The 14736-nt window shown below is 41.2% G+C and overlaps 1 protein-coding gene and 1 long non-coding RNA gene across 4 annotated transcripts in view; one reads left to right on the forward strand and one right to left on the reverse strand.

Annotated features, from left to right (window-relative positions):
- Window positions 1–14465, forward strand: part of ZFYVE28 (zinc finger FYVE-type containing 28) — a 629789-nt gene extending 615324 nt beyond the window's left edge. For all 3 annotated transcript variants that reach the window (XM_029592250.1, XM_029592232.1, XM_029592241.1), the window contains 2 exons: window positions 3160–3263; window positions 9629–14465. In XM_029592250.1, coding sequence (XP_029448110.1) covers window positions 3160–3263; window positions 9629–9760 — 236 coding nt within the window. In that variant the 3' untranslated portion in view covers window positions 9761–14465. The remainder of the gene's footprint in view (window positions 1–3159; window positions 3264–9628) is intronic.
- On the reverse strand, window positions 894–8290 carry LOC115085816. The gene is made up of 4 exons (XR_003854967.1): window positions 8190–8290; window positions 3178–3253; window positions 2048–2202; window positions 894–1718 (listed from the first exon to the last, which is right to left on the reverse strand). It is a non-coding gene; the product is annotated as an uncharacterized LOC115085816 (long non-coding RNA).
- Window positions 14466–14736: the final 271 nt, after the last annotated feature.

Below are 14736 nucleotides of genomic sequence, written 5' to 3' on the forward strand. Positions count from 1 at the left end.
AATTGCAGCATCTCATCTTTGCTGGCCAAAATTTGGCTAAATTGCTGGATCCAACCCAGGTTTATTCACATTTGGGTGGATCACTGTTTTGTTTTTTTTTTTTAATACTTCTGTCTTCCCTTACTGATCTCAGCGAGATAGTCATTGTTACACCTGTTTGAGCCACTGGTCTTCTCTTTCGCCAGGAATGAATGATAATTCATTCCTCCTTGAAGACACTGAATTATATCAAGGGGAGAGACACCACTTCCTCAAAATGGAGACAGAACTGAGTACTGGGCCCTAAGGTACACAGAAAAACAGAGAGAAAAACAAAACACTAAAGCTCTTAAGCAAAGGGCAAAGCAAGTCCAGAGGAAGGAAGGGTGGGAAACAGAATCTCCTGCTAACCAAAAAGGGTTTCAGAACCTGGCAAAAATAGGAAAAGGCCCTCTGTCTTCTTTACTTTACCCAGATCTTAGACCCTGAGAGCCAAAAGACCTCTCCCAGAAAACAAACCATACAGGAGCAGCAAAGAGGATATGCTGCCCCTAGAAGTTCATCTAAAATTTCACAGCTTGAGAGATGGTGGCAAGAGTATACGTAGCCTGGGGGCTCACCATCCCAGTCTCTCCCACATGAGAGAGCTACAACCTGCACTAATTCTAACTCTGTTCCCCTGATAAAGATAAGACATTCTTCGTAGCAGAATCCCACGGGGTTCTCTACACTCTCCCCTGGGTTTTTTAAATTTGGGACGCATTCACAAATTTACCTCACAGTACCCAAAATATCACATCACACAAATACTTGAAACACTTGGAGAGCAAAAGTAAACTCATTTCTGTTATGAGTACGTACAATCATCACAACAGGCTCTACATGTGGTATATGCATTTTTATTTACAGTCACCTTCCTCCATGCTAGGGAAAAACAAAGTTGATAAGAAATTTCATAGTAGACCGTACGCATGGAACCATCTAAAAATTGCTGAGACTATGTGACATGGCAAAGTGTTGGGGTGCATTCTGATCTTTAGGGGCAGCCTGTTCTCCTGAAAACTTGGGTGCAGGATAGCCTTGGAGTAATATTAACACGTAGTCAAGGGCTATCATCTGAGCCCCTTCTTCCCATCAGGCTTCTAGCTTAGCATTCTTAGAACCAATGAGGGTAGGGACACTCCTCCAGCGGGATCCCCTGTAGTGCCTGTAGCCTGCTGTCCTTGCTCCTGTTTGTAGACCTGTATCGAGGCCTTAAGGCTTGGTAACTATCCTTGCCTGGCCCACCTCAGAGATAAGTTAGCTGTGCTTACAGCTGGGATTGGAACCAACTTCTAGTCTAGACCAAATAATTCTGACTCGGAGCCATTCTGCCTTTTCGTGTGATTCTCCCTTTATTATTGAATATCAGAGTTCACAAGCCATCCGATCTTACTCTGGTTACACGAATCAAAAACATATTCCATGTACGGTTTCAGTTCTACTTTGTGTTGAAGAATACCTGGTTTCCCAATCAATACATTAAATTCTCAAAAGAAAAAGAAGGCAGCTTTTCAACATTTCATATATGTTCAGGTTTCTGGAAAACCTAAAACCCAGCTCATATTCAGCTATTTCCAACTTCAGTTCTTTTGAGATTCAAACTTTTAATTGTCTAATTGTTATATCCACTTTACGTCCTTAAAAGAAGCAGCTAGCCTTCAAACAAGCTTTCACTCAGTGCATGGCCCAGGGGAGATCTAGAATCAAACAAAAGCAGAGTATAATCATAGTAATAGGTAAACTTTTTATTCTGATAAAATATGAATCATAATAAGTAATGGGAGACTGGATGACTGAAGAGAATTGGCAGTGTTACGAAGCCTTTCACTTCTAATTTATCAGTTCAAATCTAGCTCAGATCAATAGGTACTTTAAAAATGGTCTGTGTTGAATAAAATAGTGATATCATCCCAGTGAACACATGTCCCTGTTACTACAACCTCTGTCACAGTTTAGTACTAATTAGAGCCCTTATTCAGTCTCAGTGGGGAGGCTAAAAATTGAACAGGCATGGAGGCTGAATTACCCTCTCGTTCATAGAGGTGCTGCCTCCAGAGCAAAGCTGAGGCACATTAGCAGGGCAACGTGCTGAAGCTTGCACTGCTGCTGGTGCTGCCTGTACTGTGGTGCTTCTGTGAATATATGGAGGAGTTTTGTTTCCAGTGCTGTCAGTCTGGCCCACTGTAATAAAAAGAACAATGAGAAATGCAAGATGAAATATTTTATGACCATATCACTCCTCATAGTCCTCTTCGCATGTGAGCCTAGCAGCCTATTTCATTTAAACCTAATCATATCTTAGCTGGGTGATCACTGTAAGCATCTGCTGTAAACACGTTATTGAGTTTCAGAAATGTTCAAGAAGACGATTAAACATGTTGGGCAACATTTTCAAAATTGAATTTATGTATTAAAAAAAAAAAAAAAACCAAGCAGAAATAAGCCCAGCAGAGGAGGAAATGGTGATAAGACACAAGGAAGTTGGTTTTTTTTTTTTTTTTTTTTTACATCAAAGGTATTGCTTTTGGAAAGAGGTATCCTGATGATCCATGGACATGCAATGAAGTAAGGAAACTTTTAGGAGGGAGAGTGGAAGAGATTTTGTTATCAACTCTGTTACAAACTACTTTTTAGATTCCTTTCACAATGTAATCCTTTGAGATTTGTGGATCAGCGGAAAATAAATTGTTTAAATAAAAAAAAAAATAGATAAATTATCTATATTTGTGCTGCTCTCTGCTTCAACAGATTTGCATCAGCTTTGGTAAGATAAACTATTAAGGAAGCAGGAAACCAAAAATGAGACTCTTTTGAAAACATATCTAAAATGATTATTTCTCTGTTTATATTTTATTTATATATATATATAAAACATATATTTGTCTTTGTAAGTCTCACTGCTTCTCAAGGCTGCTTACACCCTGCTGATGTCACAATGGTAGCCTCTCCCATTCAGCCATAGGACAACTCCCTTCCCCGGCCCATGTACCATTTGAGTTTACTGGAGGATCAATAAAAATCCTGAAAAACAAGAAGACTATGAAACTCGACTGCACTGTGTTTACACTGGAAGCATACACTTCTCCAAATTGTTTGTTATACCAGCAATTTTTTTATTCCATTTTTTTTTTCTAACAGATCCTCCGGAGTGGGTACCTGATGAAGCCTGCAGCTATTGTACCGCATGCAAAGCTCCATTCACAGTTATTCGCAGGAAACACCATTGCAGAAGCTGTGGCAAGGTAATAGAAAAGAGAGAAATGCAGTTAGAGTATCACCTTGGACAGATGTTGAGAGAGGCAGAATGTCTTTTTAAATAAATAAATTATCATTATTATATTCCTTCTAGACTAGAATGATCTGTATGCAACTTTACATTCTGTAGATCCTTATCTGGTTGGGCAGAAAAAAGTTCATCAATCCCCCACAGCAAATTGCTATAGGAACTAGAGATGGGTTTAGTTGTTCTGGGTCGGGTCGGGTTTCAGTTCGGGCGCTTTGTGGGAAAACTCGTTTTCCGGCAAAAACTAAGCTGAAACCCGAACCCGGAAAAATGAATCAAAAAAAAAAAATCCGAATCGGGAAAAAAAACTACCCCAACCCTTCAAATTTACTGTATTACAATCCCCCCACCATCCCAATTCCTCCCCAAGACTTACTAAAAGCCCTGATGGTCCAGCGGGGTCCCGCGAGCGATCTCTCCCTCCGGGCCAACGGGCTGTCGGGCCTGCTATGAATCAAAATGGTGCCAATGGCCCTTTGCCCTTACGATGTCACAGGGTCTACCGGTGCCATTGGTCGGCCCCTGTCACATGGTAGGAGCAATGGATGGGCCCGCGCCATTTTGAATACTGGCAACTGAAGGCCCCCAGGAGCTGCAGATCGCTCTGAGCTCCTGGGCCCCCTGCTGGTCCACCAGGGACATTGAGTGAGTCTTGGAGGGATTGGGAGGGTGGGGGGCTTTCCATTTAGTTAAATTTGAAGGATTTGGGAAGGGTGTTCTTTTTTTCTTAGATGTGCAGTTCCTGAAAAAAAAAAAAAAAAGATAGGAAAACCCACAAAATTTTGTGGGTTTTTCCTATCTTTTTTTCTTCCCAAAATGCAAAGAAATCGTAAATTTTGTCTTTATTTCCTATTTCATTGCAAACAACTGCACATCTCTGCCCCTGTTTTGGAGCCCTTGCATTGGCTTCCAGTTAAGCAAAGAATACAGTATAATGTTTTAACCACTATTCATAAAATAATTCACAATAAAAAGTCTGGTTAGGAGTGGCATTACTTTTCCACACCCCACAAAGAAACCTGAGATCTGCAAACAAAGATTTACTCACTATTCCTTCAATACAGAGTACATAATTATCTGAGGTTAGAAAAAGAACGATATCAGTTTCAGGCCCAAGACTGGAATATTTTACTGAAAATCTAAGGTTACAAAAAGACCTCAGAGTTTTCAAGAAAGATTTTAAAAATGTCACGGTTCAGAGTTGCTTTTGAGAAAGATTAAGTTGGGGGTCTTTATGGAAGGAGAATGTAGAAAAAAATATCAAATAGAAAATATCTTGTTAATTAACAATGACTCATATTTTTTTCTATTTTTGTTGGATTTAGGTATTTGTATTGTTTTTAATTATGAATGTTTTCATTTTCAGTGAACCACTGTGATTCTATTTTTATGTAGGAAGACGGTCTAGAAATAAAATGAAATGAAAATGATAATCCTTGAATTTTGGATTTGCCATTATCAGTAACTACATTATTGGGGTGGAGTGCTGCTTTGCCCACCTCGCACATCCCAATTTTGTTTTATTTACTCCTCCCTCACAATTTGCTGTTCTATGAAAGAAAGTTTAATCTAAAAGTGGTGTTTCATCTCTGTCCTATGTATTATATGAGCAGAACATGACTAAAAGTACAGTATACAGGTTACCTGTTATCTTAGTGTTCAGACGATGATTTTTAACCACTCTGACTTTTCTCTCGTCATTAAACAGTGTTACGAGAATCTACTGTAGGTTCATACATCTGTGCTATTTTATCCTGTCTCTGGGCCCTAAAGCCAGAAAACTTTGAGGGCCCCCTTCATTGGTGACAAGACTTAGAGCAGTGAGTGTTTCCCCGTAAATCTGAAAATCAGAGATGGATGTTCCCCCAGGATACCTTAAAGACAGTAGAACCAAATCCCTTCACCCCAGAGATCTGAGCAACAGCAGCAGCATAAGTTTAAAAAAAAAAAAAAGCACAGGCCCATTTGCAGCCTTAGTCGTTTTGCCGCCTCCTCCCACAAAGGCTTCTTGTTACCTTGGAAACTTGTGCAAAGGGCAGGGGTGTCACAGGGCCTGTGAACTTGTGTTTTTACTTATTTATTTATTTATTTAGAGTTTTTCTATACCGGCATTCATGACAAAGTCACATCATGCTGGCTTACAATTAACAAGGGGTGTTAATACTGCTGCCAATCTTCAAATCCCCATGGCGAGTGGATTTTAGTGCTCTTGTTGAAATCAAAGTGGGGGAGGGAGGGAATGTGGGGCCCTGATCCTCAGCCCAATGACTCATGCCTTAAGACATCCCTGTTCATAATGCTTTTTCAGTCTGACATTATCACTGTCACATAACGCCTTAGCAGTACCCCAACAGCCACTCGGGTTAACCCTGTGGATATTCAGAGGATCCTGCCAAGCACTGCTAAGGCCCACCTGCATCTCTGCACTATGGGTGTGCATTCATTGTTTTTTTTTAGTCCATTCATTTAATTCGTTTCAGCCTGTGTGTTCATATCTTGTGGTTGGAAAGTATGCGCACAAAACTGATTGTACGCGCACATTTAGGAAGGCACACAATGCATGCATACCATTGGTTTTGTTTGCGGACATTCCGATCGCAAGATACATGCGTACGGGCCAAAACAAATGGGCTAAAAAAAAAATACAATGAATGCACATCCCTTCCCTGCACATGCTGGCAAGTGCCCCGCCTGCAAGTATTCACCGTTGCTTTCAAGTGGAAAGGAAACCTCACACAATCCAAGGGAAACACAGTTCCTAGAAATGAATCTAGAGACCAAAGACAGAAAATATTGGATCATGAATCAGAAAAGAGCTAAGAAACTCGTTTTTAACAAAAAGTAGCAGTAATGAATTGAAAAAAGATTGAATTTGCTAACAATAACAGGTAGAAGAATAGTGATTCATTTAGTAAATTCTAACTAAACACTTTCACTGTACTTAACTGCTGCCTGGGGAGGTCAGGAAAGGGCTGTCCACATGAACTGGAATAGGGCATTGGCACAGATGTGATCTCTCTCTACTCCCAGCCAAGACTGAAGAGTTCTAGCAACTTCAGGGCTAGTTATCAGTGGGCAGTGTCTGAGGGACCGATCACTGTTAAACATTCACTGTGTATGTAAAGCAAAACACAAGTCCAAAACCCTGACGGCCCCTTTACTTTGTGTTTCAGAGTAGAAAAACAGGGCCAGTATCCCCCAAGCACTTTCTCTCTGGTAAGACCATTGCTCTGAACACAAAACCCAAACCAGTAATCCTGTAGGTACCCTCCCCCCCCCCCCCTTCCCAACCGGATCTGTTTCCTCAAAGCACACACATACTCTCTGAGAGGTCAGTTTTAAAAGCATTGCTGGCTATTCCTCTCTATGCAGCCCAGCATTTGTCTGGCTTTAGCTGTCGCCTCGTCACATTGCTTTGTCACCTTCAGATCGTTACACTATCACCCCAAGGTCCCTCTCCCAGACTGTGCACATTAATCTTTCACCCCCATCACATACAGCTCTTTTGGATTACTGTATCCCAGATGCATCACTCTGCACTTCTTGGCATTGAATCCCAGCTGCCAAGTTTTTAATCATTCTTCAAGCTTTTCATTCTCCCTATTGCTTTATATGTTTCCAGTCTGATGCAGATCTTAGTATCATCCGCAAATAGACACATTTTGCCTTCTATCCATTCCGCAGTGTCGCTCACAAAGATATTGAATAGAATCCGTCCCAATACTGAACCCTGTGGCACTCCACTTAATACGGTTCTCTCTTCAGATTATGTTCCATTTACAATTACACACAGTCTCCTGTGAGTCAACCAATTGGTAGTCTACTCCACCACTTTGGCTCCAAGTCCCAGGCTTCTCATTTTATTCACAATCCTCCTGTGGGACTGTATTAGAATCCAAGTAAATTACATCTATCGATCTTCCTCAGTCTAATTCTCTAGTCGCCCAGTAAAAAAAATAAATCTGATTTGTCTGACAGGACCTTCTCCTGGTGAATCCATGCTACCCTGGTCCAGCAACCCCCACCGGATTGTAGATAGTTCTCTATCCTTTCCTTCAGAAGCATCTCTATTAATTTTCCCACCACTGAGATGAGGCTAACTGGCTTGTGATTTCCAGCCTCCTCTCTGCTGCCACTCTTGTGAAGTGGGATCACCACATTTCTTTTCCAGTCACACAGCACCACTTCTGTTTCCAGGGATCTATTGGACAGGACTTTCAGCAGAACTGCAAGAACATCTCTGAGCTCCCTCATTATTTTACAGTGAATCTCATCCGGCCCATGACTTTGTCCACTTTCAGTTTCCCTAACTCTTCCCAAACATTCTCTTCTGCAAACGAAGTTTTGTCTACCCTACCCCTATCTTCGGTCTTCTCACCCAGCATCGGTCCTTCTCCAGGGTTTTCTTTTGTGAATATCAAACTGAAGTATTTAGCATGTCTGACATTTCTTCATCTTTGTCCACATATTGCTCCTTGTCATCTTTCAATTTCTCTATGCCACTTCAGGTCTCCCTTATTTCTCTAATATATCTGAAAAAATATTTTGTCACCTTGCTTTACCTCTTGGGCAATCCTTTCCTCCACTTGACCTTTTGCTTTCTTGATTTCTTTCTTCATCTCCCTCCCTTTCACCAGGTATTTTTCCCTGTGTCCCTCTATATTAACTGGGCTAATTGGAAAAACTGAGTTGTCCCAGTTAGCCTGTGAATTAGCACACAGATTTCAGAAAGAAGTGTTCTATTATATGCTCAAATAAGAGTGCAGTAAAGGTATTAGTCATACACACTCTTACTCTCTCCCTCTGACACACACACACACACACACACACATCATCCCTCTGACACACATGTACACACACAGGTTACAATAAAGCAATGCCATACTTTTCTCTTGCAAAAATCCAGAAGAGCAGTATGGCTCAGTTCCTTCTAGTTGTTCAGCACTCCAAAAATCTTCTCGTCCTCAGTTATACCTGCCTCTCTAACTGCAATGTTTTGAGAACTACATACAGTCTCCTCCCCCTTCCAAAAAAAAAAAAAAAAAAAGACTTTTGTGATTTGGCACATCTGCTGTTTACTTCTTCCTTTCCTGCAATTGTTCACAGTCACATAATTTGTGCCTGTGTAAGAACCCTGAGACTGCTAAGAGCTAGCTTCTGATTACATCCTAAGCCAGAGTAATCAGCCTAATCAATTCCATTACAGTCACACAAAGTATTAGTACAAAGTACTAACAAAAGCTTTCTGATCAATAAAACTGCAAGGTATTAAATCTTACAGCTCCCTAAGAATACTGGGAGGTGTGCTGTCCAAGCATTACTATGAGCCAAGCAAGCATCCCGTGCCCCACTTTGAACTACACTGTTATAAAGTTCAAAATTCCACCTGCAGGCCAGCTCAAAGGAAATGAATTCTCTCTGGGGCAAAACGAGGAATCACAGTGCACACAAAACCCCTGTTTCACCACAATCATACATTATGTGGGTGAACAAAGTCGATGCAAGAGTATTGCGTGCTCTAGGCAAACCTTCAGTCATGCCCCTTCCAGTCGCCTTTTGGCAGTAGCTCAAGTCCAGCGTACTCTCCTTCTGGTGGTAGTGGTTGCAGCCAGCTCTCCCTTCCTTGGTGGTATTAGCTGTGGCACTGCACCCTTCTGAGCCTCATGCTGGTGGGTTTTGCCACCCCCAAAAGTTTGGTGCTCTAGGCCTAGTTTGCCTAATGGAAGCACCGACCCTGTGGGGTGAACCTTTCAAAACTGGAATTTAAGCCCAGAAGCTGATTCTGACTTGTTTCATCATGAGTCACATCCAAGTAAAGCCAAACTTGTCGTCCTACTATTGCTGCTGTTGGAAGTCACCTCACGCCACTTTCCTGCTCCCCGGTACTACTTCTACTACCACTACCACCACTATACTGAGCCTTTCAGTTTCCCACTCCTGGAGCCACTGCCACAGCTGATGCTGCACAGATAAAGAGAAGTAAATCCAGGCTGCATGGTGTGACTTGAGCTCTTTTGGAAAGGGCACATTATAAGTGGGGGGGGGGGATAAAAATGGTGCCAGCAGTCCCACTGGGAATTCTAGCTGCCCCTTGCAAAAGCACAGGCTGATCTGACTTGCTGCAACCACTCAGCAGACTACTGTGACAGGACTAGCAGTGGAAGGGAAGAATGCTTCGGCAATAGGTCTCGTAGTTGGGGGGGATCGGGGGAGATGGAGAAGGGTGGGGAAGCAAAGCAGGCTGCGGCTTTTAACTAGGAGGAAACCAAAAGCAAGCATATCTCTCTTTAATTGGTTTTTTTTTAATATGTTTGTGTTTTTCAGATTTTCTGTTCTCGCTGCTCCTCACATTCTGCTCCATTACCTCGTTACGGCCAGATGAAACCTGTTCGTGTCTGCACACACTGTTACATATTCCACGTCACTCCTTTCTACAGTGACAAAGCTGGTATTTGACACATTCAATCAGTGGTGTGTACCCACTGTGTTTTGAGATGGACAAGATATTTCATTTGACCCAAACCAAGAATTTTCTTGAAAAGAAGGTCTTCGTAGGGGGAGGGGCATGTGGGCTTTGAACATCTGTCATGTATTTTGTGCAGATGTTTTGGGGGTTTTTTTATTGCATTTATCAAGCTGCTAAAGGGAACTACAAAACCGTTATAGCTGCTGGACTACAATACAGTCTTCCACAAATTTCTGATTTTACATTACAGTACTGTCATGCACTACATGGGAAGAAAAAGGGATGCTTGACAACTCACCTGCGCATTGCTGCTTACTTTAAACTGTAAGAACGGGCTTCTCTGGTTGATTGTATTTTCCTCATCAAAGTAAAGGAATGCGAGTCTTGATCACCTTGGCACTTTCAGATGTTAAGGATGCTTCTTAAGGCCAACACATGCTGTTGCTGTCACCTTAGGCTGTGAGCATTTTTCTTACTGGATCTATGAACAAATGGACCTAAATACAGTGATTGCCTCTTAACAGAGCACCGTGGGGACCAGAAAAAAAAAGTTCTTATAAGCAGTGTTCTTGCAACATGAATAACTTCTGTAAAAGGGAACAAATTAGGGTCTTGTAAAGCAGAATTTTCTTAATGAAGCATTATCAGTGGAATGTACTTTTTTTTCATTTATGTTCACTTTTTTTTTTTTTTTTTTTTTAATTATATCCATTATACATTTGGCCAAATATCCTTTCTGAAATGAATGGAAGGAACTTGAAGGCCTCGGCATTTGTGAGCGGGTCCCTGTGCAATATGTTGCTGTTTCATTTTGTATTATATTATAGCAATAACTTGTGAGTGCATTGTTTGAATGTGTTCTGAGGAAGGGACTGGACTGGAATTCAGTTAGATGTTTTGACCTCTAGCTCACTGAGTAAAATCCAACTCAGGTTGGTGTATGCGAAATGTTGCAGTCTCAGTACAGTAGCCCAGATCATTAAAAATCGCCATCATAGCTTGGCATTAATTGGCACCATTGTTGACTATATCAATAGAGAGGCCAGAGGTTGCACAGGCACGGAGACTGAATTTTCTTTCACCCTTCGAGGCGGTCCCTCCAGAACAAAGCTGCGATACGTTGCAAGGGCATCGTGATGAGATCTTGCATCGCTTCTGGTTATGCCCTACCTGTTCTTTGACTAAATGAAGGATTTTAGAGTCTAGTGTGGTCAGTCTGGCACCTTTCAAACACTAAATTAATTAGAAAAAATATATATTTTTTAACTACCTTTTTAAATTCTTGATTTGGTGTTCATTGTTTAAAGTGATATATGAATAGTTCTTTAGGGACTAATTTATAATCAAATAATAATGCTATAAGTCCCTGAAAAAAATAGTCAAAAATTGGTGTAAAGCAATACATATCATTTAAGACAGGTTGTACAACATAAAATTTCTCCCAAGATGTACTTGTAATATGTAAAATACGTTTTCTTCAAGGCTCACAATCTGCGTTTATATTTAAAAGTAGCATAAAGTAATTTCCCCCTGCTCAGGGCTTTCAGTAACCTCCGAATGAAGAGCATTTTTTTTTTTTTAATTTTCACAAAATAAGAGCACGGAAGAAATTGGCACTTAAAATCTTATATTTATATACTATGGTACAGTATTACTGTTGTTTTGAGGTCTAGAAACCTGAGAAGACTTCTACATTTGGATATTTGTAAACATTTTTTTTAATTATTTCCAAAATACTAAAATGTTACCAAGCATACTGTCTTCTCTAAAAGCAGTTATTACATTAACTATGTTTAATCCTGGAATAGCATGCATGGATTAGCCATGGTTACAGTCCTAACAGCAAAATTACAATTACATCAGGCTTCCAAGAAGACTGGAGTAACCTCCATGGAATAGTCATGGATATAACCGTAATGTCAACAAGCACAGGGTGGCCAGATTTTTCAGATAACAGCCTCAGTGGTTTTTGTGGTTGTTTGGATTATTATTAAGCTTGGTGATAAAACTTGGGAGGAGTGCCTGGATGTTGGATTCAGTATGGAATTTGTAAGAACCAAAAAAGGAAGACAAGGCCTGAAATAGCCTACCAATAGAAGTGGTGGTAGCCAACACTGTAACATAATATAAACGTGCTTGGGATAAATATAGAAGACAGTGGTAGGAAAAGGGTTGAGAGGGGTAAAAGACAGTGGGAGCTGGTATTGGTTTAAATATGGAAGTTTATATGATCAGCTACCAAAGCCATACTTAACCAGAGGGGAAAACAATTGGGCAGTCTGGATGGGCCGATTGGTTTTTACCTGCAGTCATCTACAGTTACTATATTGTACACATGTGGAAAACTTGGCTCTACTTGGACAACAAACACTTTCTAAGAATCTCTGTGACTCTAAGGTTCCTACTCCCAAATTCTGCCATGTCTTCATCAATAGTTCAAAATTCTCTGAAAATCTCAAGGCTGTCATAGATTCTATATGTTCAAATGAGATCAATGACCTCGATCACCTCATCTCTGGTTGGCAAAATGCTATCTCTGCTGTACTCGATGACATGACACCACTTAGAATTGTTGCTCCTATCAAAAAGCGATGTCACCCTTGGCTGACTCCATCTTTAATGTCTCTTCGTACATCCCTCAGGAAATCGGCGTCTATGGCGCAAATCGCCTTCTGTTTCAGATCTGTACTTGCCAAGTATCAGGTTGATACTCTCGAAGCTAAGAGAAACTTTTATTCAGAAAAAATCAAAAGAGTAGGTTTGATTCAGTTTTATCATTTCGTCCACATATTAAATCCATCATTAAAAGTGGTTTCTATAAACTTTGTCTTTTGTCTGGTTTAAGTTACTTATTGCATAATCATGATTTCCTGCCATCATACGCGCAATTATTTTTCCCCACATCGACTTCTGTAATAGCCTCCCATCTAATTCATTATACTTGTTACAACTTCTCAATTCAGCTGCTAGATTAATCACAGGTACCAAAAGATATGAACATATTTCTCCTATTCTTGAAAAATTAAACTGGCTGCCAATACATCAAAGGAATTAATTATAAAATCTGCAAGACAATTTTCAAATTGCTGAGTTCACATTCTTGTTCCTGGTCCATTGCACTATTAAAAATCTTCCCAACGAGATTCCTTGACGTTCCATCTGCTCGCCATGCCCGTCTTACCATTACACAAGAGTCGGCCTTCTCAGTTGCTGCAGCAACCCTCTGGAGCACTCTTACCTATGGAACTCCAGTTAGAAGACTCCCTTAAAAAATTTAGATCATATCTAGAAAAAACTTCTTGCTGAAGCAAGCCTTCCACTAATGCATATGTAAGACTTCCCTTATGTAAATGTTATCTGCGATATAAATTTTAATATTAATTTTTTATGAATGTATTACATGTAAATCGCTTAGACCAATTTGCGTTAAGCGATTAATAACTTTTAATAAATGAAAATGAAATGAAACAGGTCTAGTTTCCAGGATAACCCCAGGAGATTTATTTGCATTCAGAGAATGACCGAGTAGGGTGTAGGCAACCACAGTCCTCCAGAGCAGTGTTTCTCAACCTTTTCAAATAAAAAATTTAGCATGGTAGGCCAAACTTTGCAGAGCAGGCAGTGTGGATATGGAGAGGATTTGTATGCTTCTAGATTTGTCCCTCCACTTAATACCTCTGAATTCCTCCTTCCCCACCTGCATGGCTCCTCTGGCATTGGAAGATGGAAGTTACATTTGTGGGTTATCCACAGCTTCAACATATTTTTCAGTAACACTTCCTTGGGCTTCAGCCACATTTCGGCTCTTTTGCTGTGCAAAGAGAAGTCTCACCTTGGCCTTTCCTCTCTCCTTTTATTGTTCTCCACTTTCCCACTCTCAGCTTTTAACAGGTGCACATTGCCTGCTTGCCCCAGCAGCTCACTATGCAGATGCTCCTGCTCCCTTTCCCTCCTTTCTGTCTACAGAGTCCTGCTTCTTCCCTACCCTCAGCTGCTCACCATGCATGGACTCCTAGCGCATCCCTTAAGTCTCTTGTAGAGCCAGTGCCAAGAGTATTAGGTGACCCTTCAATCTTGTGCCCTCTCCCTTTACACACCTTCCTTTTGGGACAGCTCTGACTCAGCTTCCCCCCCCCCCCCCTCTCTCACCCCACTCATCATTCACTTCTCACTCTCCTCTCGCAAGTCCTGCATCTCTCTTGCCTCTGTCCACAGTGCCCAGAATCCCTCGGCTCTATCCCTCTGTCCAGCATTTCTTCTCAGCATCCTCCTCTTCCGCCCCTTGACGTCCTGCTCAGTATACCAGCATCAACCAAACCTTTGCCCCCTTTCAATGCCCAGCTTCCTGTCTCTCTCCACCTCTCTCTGCCCAGAATCCTCCCTCCCTCTCTCTCTCTCTCTCCATAACTCCGCCACCCAACCAGCTTACTCTGTTTCCATCCTCCACATCTATGCAGCATCCATTCCCTTCTCTCTTGTGATGCTGTGCCTTAAAAGTGAGTAGATAGCACCTGGGGGTTTCTGGGGTTTTGGATGCCCCCGGGTGACTGCCTAATTTACCTAATGGAAAAGCTAGCCCTGGTCCCTTACCATGAAAAGACCTCCCCGCTCCCAGACTCTAGCTTTCTTTCTCTCTCTCTCTCTCTCTCTATATATATATATCTATATATATATATATAGATATATATATATATATATATATAGATATATAAATATATATATATATATATAGATATATATATATATGTATATATACACATGCTGACTGTGACATTCCATGTCACAGTCAGCATGTGTCTTTCCTGCCACATGCTGACTGTGACATGGAATGAAGAACATTTCAGTTGCCAAACTGAGTCAGCCCAAAGGTTCATCTAGCATCCTATCTCTGACAACACAAGTAGAAGGTGCTTAGATTAGTGGTGCTCTAACTGGTCCTCCAGCTCCCCTAGCCAGACCAGATAGG

Source organism: Rhinatrema bivittatum, chromosome 1, assembly GCF_901001135.1.
Source record: "Rhinatrema bivittatum chromosome 1, aRhiBiv1.1, whole genome shotgun sequence".
In the NCBI taxonomy this organism is placed as follows: Eukaryota; Metazoa; Chordata; class Amphibia; order Gymnophiona; family Rhinatrematidae; genus Rhinatrema; species Rhinatrema bivittatum.